This window comes from Spermophilus citellus (assembly GCF_964194105.1).
Source record: "Spermophilus citellus genome assembly, chromosome: 2".
In the NCBI taxonomy this organism is placed as follows: Eukaryota; Metazoa; Chordata; class Mammalia; order Rodentia; family Sciuridae; genus Spermophilus; species Spermophilus citellus.
The window spans coordinates 37,333,283-37,340,282 of NC_138183.1; the positions used below are offsets into that span (position 1 = coordinate 37,333,283).

At 47.3% G+C, this 7,000-nt stretch overlaps 1 protein-coding gene across 1 annotated transcript; it reads left to right on the top strand.

Annotated features, from left to right (window-relative positions):
• Positions 1–279: 279 nt before the first annotated feature.
• LOC308642590 (olfactory receptor 13J1-like) lies at positions 280–1,218 on the top strand (the record flags this gene model as incomplete). Its single annotated transcript, XM_081281712.1, has 1 exon — positions 280–1,218. One exon carries the CDS (start codon positions 280–282, stop codon positions 1,216–1,218), a length of 939 nt encoding a protein of 312 aa, XP_081137838.1.
• Positions 1,219–7,000: the final 5,782 nt, after the last annotated feature.

The window sequence follows — 7,000 nt, forward strand, 5'->3', positions numbered from 1 at the left end:
TTTGTTTGTTTTCATTAATCCAGCCTGACCTCAAGGTGATTTTTAAGATTGCCCACCCCCACTTCCATTAACACTCTCTTAGGGAATCACTGTTCTGAATCCTCATTTTTCATATAGGTAAACTGAGGTCTACAGAGGGTGGGGGGATTGCCCTAAAGTCACAGAGATTGTATCTGAGAGCAGAAGACCCTAGCAATCCACCCCATCCCACAACAGGCTCCATGAGCTCCCATCACATGTACCCTCTCTCCTTCCATCCCAGCTGTGTGCCCTACCCACATGGAGTCTGTCAACAGGACCATGGTCTCTCAGTTCTTCCTGAAGGGATTTTCTGGCTACCCAGTACTGGAGCATCTGCTCTTCCCACTCTGCTTAGCCATGTACCTGGTGACCCTGCTGGGGAACACAGCCATTGTGGCAGTGAGCATCCTCGACGCCCGCCTGCACACACCCATGTACTTCTTCCTGGACAACCTCTCCATCCTGGACATCTGCTACACATCCACCTTTGTGCCTCTGATGCTGGTTCACCTCCTGTCATCTCAGAAGACCATCTCCTTTATTGGCTGTGCCATCCAGATGTGTCTGAGCCTGTCCACGGGCTCCACAGAGTGCCTGCTGCTTGCCATCATGGCCTATGACCGCTGTCTGGCCATTTGCCGACCACTCAGGTACCCCGTGCTCATGAGCCCCCGGCTCTGCTTGCTGCTGGCGGGAGCTGCCTGGGTGCTCTGCCTCCTCAAGTCAGTGACTGAAACAGTCATCGCCATGAGGCTGCCATTCTGTGGCCACCACATAGTGAGTCACTTCACCTGTGAGATCCTGGCAGTGCTGAAGTTGGCCTGTGGTGACACATCAGTCAGCGAGGCCTTCCTGCTAGTGGGTGCCATCCTGCTGCTGCCTGTGCCCCTCACCTTTATCTGCCTGTCCTACATGCTAATCCTGGCCACCATCTTGAGGGTACCCTCAGCTGCTGGCCGCCGCAAAGCCTTCTCCACCTGCTCAGCACACCTGACTGTGGTGTTGCTTTTCTATGGCACTGTCATCTTCATGTACATGAAACCCAAGAGCAAGGAGGCCCGCATCTCTGATGAGGTCTTCACAGTCCTCTACGCCGTGGTCACACCCATGCTGAACCCCGTCATCTACAGCCTACGGAACAAGGAGGTGAAGGAGGCTGTCAGGACAGTGTGGGGCAGGAGAAAGGCCTGTAGGTGAGAAAGGGAAGGGCTCTGTGTGGCCGAGGGGCTCGGTGTCATGGTGAGGTTACTGTATACCAATGGCAATGTGGGGCAGGGCACAGGGTTACATGTACCTTCATCCTAGGATGGAAGTACCAAGTCCCACTAATCCTGCCACAGAATAGCTCACAAATCACCCTTTGCTCCTCGCCTTGCTATGGTCCCAGGCTTTCACTCAGCCTTTACAACCTACTGTCTGTCTTAAGACTTTTGTCTTATTCCTCCTATAATCTGTCCTCATATGGGCATCCAGAGAGCAAATGGGATCATATCACTCTTCTGATGGACACCTGGGATAGGCCTTCAGGACACTGGGGGTGCTCTTCAAGGCCCTCACAGCTGACCCCACCTGATGTAGCTCCCTAGCCTTGCACCCCACAGTCTCCCACCTCACAGCCATACACCAGGCAAATGTGAGCCTCGCCCTTCCTTGCTCTCCCCAACTCGGAGCTCTTTTTGGGTTCTCCCCATAAGGCAGCCTCCCCCAGCACACACTACACATATAAATGGACTGCCTGGCCCTTCAGGCTCAGCCTCATGCCACCTTAACCAGGAAGCCACCCCGCTCTGTTCCTTTCACTGTGACTCTCCTGTGCTCTTGGTTTCCCGTAATTACTCCAAAACCAGCGAGTGTCTGATACCACCTTGTCCCAGAGTCCAGTCTTGCCTGACCCCAGGCCCCTCACAAGTTTTCTAAATATATAAATGAGCACAGGTGTAGCCATTATATTGGCAGAGCCTGAGTCCTCAAGGATAAGCAGAGCTGAGATGGAGTTGGATGACAGGCAAGGCCTAGCCCCTCTGGGAAGGCACAGTAGATGCAGCAATGATGCCTCAAGTCCAACATCCCCAAACATGTCTGACCCTGGGACACTAACCACCCAGAGCTTCCCCAGCTGGAACTGTGAACTTCCCACTTTAGTAGCATCAGCAGCAGCCCCCGTTTTCAGTACTCCTACCTAGAAACATCACCTGGCTCTAAGGGAACTTGCTCTTCATCAATCACCTACCCCTGGGACCTGGACTGAAGTGGACTGTCTCCTTCCAGGATTGGATATATGTATCCTATTCTTCATGCCCAACCACAGAAGTGTGTTTAAATAAATTCTGGTGAAGGTTCAGTGATGAAATGTGATATAGTCGCTAGGAAACCTATTTTGTGAAGAATTTGATGATGAAATGTTCACAATACAATAGAAAAAAAAAGCAGATCACAAGACATCATATTTAATACATTCCTGATTTTATTTTTTAAAAGTATCTTTCATAAACCGATGCAAAAAAAAAAGTATGTAGAAAATTCTGGAAAACTATGAAAAAATAGTAAGAGATAATTCCTCTAGGTGATAGGATTACAGATAAGTATTGTTACCTTATTCTTTTCAATATCATCCAATATTTCTGAAATGAATATGACTTTAGACTTAAAAAACATTATTTCTTGCAATAATATTACAAGAAGGAAGGAAGATGATATGTTCGAAGATAGCCCAGGCAACTTAATAACATGCTGTCTCAAAGTAAAATATGAAAGAAGAACTGGGAATGTAGCTCAAAGATAGAGGGTCCCTGGTGGTGGGGGGTAGTGGGGAGAATGAAGAAAGGGAGGGAGAGAGAGACAGAAAGGAAAAAGAAAGTAATTAAGAAATCTATTTTAAGAAATGGGAGATCTTCTTGCTCTATAAAAGAGGACAAAGGATAGGGCCTGAGCCAAGGGCTGGGAATTGAGGAAGACATAGCAGTTTCCAGACACTTGATGAGGCTGAACCAGGCAGACAATGAAGCAGACAGGGTGGGGCTGAGAAATATGTGGAGGATGTTGACATATATATTATATATGTGCAATGATATTTGGGAAATAGAGATTTAATACATGACAAAATATATTATATATACAATCTCTGGGATTACAGATATGGGTGAGGGAGAGTGAGGACTGTGGGCTGATGCCAGTTTCAGGCTTGACTGTGGGCATTGACTTGCCACCACTGAACCCTGAGATAGGGAAGATGAGCTGAGCAGGAGGGGACAAAAGAGACAGAATGAGTCTGTTGAACTCAAGTGTCCACAGGGCAATCAAAGAGCACTGTTCTGTGAACAGATGGAATAAGTGCGAATAGTCTTCCAATTGTTTACCTTGACCTGTGCTCCTGATAAAATTCCAGAGCACAAATCATAATATAATGTGACAACAGATACCTTCTGCTGTTTATTAAAGTCTGCTTTTCAGTATCTGAATTGTGTGAATTTGTTTACCCTTATGGTGAAAGGACAGGAAGAAGGGGGGCAAGGAAGAAAGAAACCTGTACACACCCACGAGCCTGAGTAGGTCCTGGCTAGAAAAGCTCCCTCTCACACACTCTTGGTCTCCACATGATGAAGCAATAGATTCTCTTTCGGTTTGAATAAACTCAGGTCCTGCAGCAATCCTGGAAGGAGACAGCCCACTTCAGTCCAGGTGACCAGGCCTAGTGAAGGAGAGAGCCACTCTCAGAATCTGTAATATCCAGGGGGCTGGACTGCAATGAGACCATCATGAGATTCTCTGTCCAGTCTCTTTGCTGTGGCCACTTCACCCCAGCAAGCCACTCAAGGGACAGTGAAAGGAACTTAGGTCCCTCAGATACCCAACCTGCAACTTTGTGTCATTACAGAGTTTGAACTTTAAATTGGGCAGGGACTACCAGGTCCCTGAGAGCAAAATGCAAGCAGGCTGTCTGCATGGCAGGGGACCAGGACGCTAGTCCTTGGGGCCCCTCAGCCTGGCCTACCCCAGCACAGTGCACCTGCTGGTAATGAACTCATCAATTCGTCCATGGCTCCCCCAAGCCTCAGGTCATCTTACCTGGCTCCAGCTCTCTGCATACAATTCTGCCACAGGCCAGTGGTTAGGAGGAGCAGTCATCTGGTCTGTGAGTCTCACAAAAGCTTTTTAAAACATTTCAAAGCCAGAATATTTGCTTGGAGAAGGAGACACAATAATAATAATAATATCATCCACCACTTGCTGCATATTGACCCCAGGCCAGGCTCTGCAGGAAGAGCTCTACTTCAGCTCACTGGATCCTCAGTTGACACTCACCCAACAAGGAAATGCCACTACCTCCTGTTATAGGTAAGGAACTGAATTGAGAAAACTGTAAACAAGTGACAGGGATGGGACCTCCAATCAGTGTGACTCCAACGCCCACCCCAACACCTCTGACACACAAGAGGAAGTGGTGACGCAGGAACCCCAGATCCAGGCATTACAAAATCTGGACCTGTGCTGGGCAGGCATTGCACACCTGTAATCTGCACAATCCAGAGGCTGAGGCAGGAGGACCCTAATTGTAAAGCACAGCAACTAAGGGTGGCTCTAAGCAACTTAGTGAGACCCTCTCAAAATAAAATTTTAAAAATAATAAAAATGGCTGGGGATGTGGCTCAGTGGTAAAGTGCCTCTGTATTCAAACCCAAGTACCAATTAAAAAATAAATAAATAAAAAGCTGGACCTAAAGCTTCCTGCCTGTGATGCCTTTTCCTTTATTTTAAAATGATCTGTGAAGCCTAAAATAAGCATTAAGTGGGTAAAGTTAGATTTACCAGCCATTGAGATTCATGTGATATTTACCTTACAAAGGAACCCTAGTTTCTCTGACCTCAGGTTTGGAGGATTCTAGAGAGTCTGATTAAATGTTTGCAAGGTTACAGAGTCCAGAGGTCACCTAACTGACCAGCTCATATCTCAGAAAGAGGAGCTGGATCCAGTCAGACTGCAGAACAGGAACAAAGGCCAACAATCAAACCTGGGCTCCATTCACCCACTCTAGGGCTCATTTCATGCTCACCCCACCATTCAAGAGGTGTAAAATTGTGAAGTGAACTGAGACCATTACTTTCAGAGCCATTCATGTCCTATCATTCTGTGAATCTTGTCTTCTGGAAGATGACATAGTGTGTGACATTGGCTGAGAGATGCCCTGGAATATATGGTAAAACAACATGGCATCCAAAGGCAGAGGGGCTGCTCAGCAATAGCAATGGCTTCCTTCTTTCTAGGCATGTGTTAAGAATACTTTGGGCCAGGGTATTGTGGGCAGGTGTGAAATGTGTCACAGCATTTCACTGCTGGTGGAAGATGCTCCAGGTGTCATTCCCTGGCCATAATAACTGGTAAAACTTTTGATGTTGGAGCCTCCATCCACCAGGGTCTCTGAGGATAGGCCCCTGAAACCCACAGCAGACATACAGCATGAGAAGGCAAGAAACCTCTGTCATGTTGAGTCATAAAAAATATGAACCTGTGCATTGGCACAGCATAACCGAGCCATCCTAACCTGTTCTCCCCAAAGTCCTATCCTTTGCCTGGGTTGTAGCCAAAGCTGTTGGGCACCTGAAACATTGGCTTTTCTTTGGGCTGCTTTTATTTGCCAGGAATGTGCCATACTCTGACCCTTAAGCTGCAAGGAAACTCACCATGCCCCTGATGTAGCTCTCCAGAAAGAGCAACTCTTCCCACAGGCAGGAACCTGGATCACAAGGCTCATCTTCCAGCAATCAAAATGGTGGCATCATTCTATTGAAGAGTGTGATGGACAGGGAAGCAGGTAAGGAAGGAGTGTTAGTCTCAAGGTGAGACATTGGGATGAGATTTTGGGACGAATAGCAGCTCTGGATTTCAATGAATGCTTAGTTCCATTAGAATGGCAATCACTGATACTCCTGGGCAGGGCACTTGGAGGGTGACAGTGATGAACCAGACACAGCGCTTTTGCTTCAATTGCTCATTATTCAACAGTCTAGTCAGAGAGAATCAGCAATCTAGCCAGAATTCAAGGCACAATGAAATTAATCTGTGTTAATGCAGGGCAACCATCCTGTAGTTCGGGTGGACAGTCCTTCAGAGCCATCAGAGTGAGCTGCATGCAGAAAGTGCAGGGTGAACTCAGCCTATAAGAATAAGTTGACAACAAAGGACCATCTAGCAGCCTTTCTCCCAGCAATGGCAGTAGTCTGGCCAAGCAGGTGTGTGTGAAGGGTGGTGTGGAAGTGAGGCAAGAGGGCAGGCCACAGTCTGTTGCCAGAAGCCTCAAATGCCTGCACCTCTCCCTCTTGGGTCTTTGGTAAGAGACCAGGGTGAGGAGAGAGATGCAGACTCAGGGAATTACCACCTTCCCCTGCCTGAAAAAATATGTCAGAATTTGAAATGAACATAGGTCTGTTGTAAGTGCACACAGAGCTGAGACAGAGCCCTCCCAGGGCTTCTTTCCAGATTTCAGATTTGACAATTGTCTTTATACCCCAGACTCATGGACAATACTGGAGGTCTAAAGCAAAGGAGGAAAGAGATGTGTCCAAGGTTGCTGGGACCCAGAAAGTGAATAAATGAATATAAACTCCAGGAGGGTAGAAGACATGACTATTTCTGCTGTATTCTCAGTACCTGGTACAGGCACCTGCTCGTAGTACTTGCCCAGTGACTATTCTCAAGTAGGAAATGAAGGACACAGCACACTGGGCATTTCTTTATCTTTGTGCCAATCTAAGCCCAAGGATCTCTGCCTTCAAATGTTCATATGGATAATTTAAGGGGAATTACTGACCCAGATTGAGCAACTGCCATGTAAATTGCAGATTACAGAAACTGTCCCTTAACAAGCACCTTAATTCAGGTTAAAGAAAGGAAAACCTGCATCAGCCCTCCACGGAGCCCTTGTCTTGAGAGGTGACAAGTACAGACCAAGAAGGTGCCTGTGGTTGAAGTTTCAATCTTCCA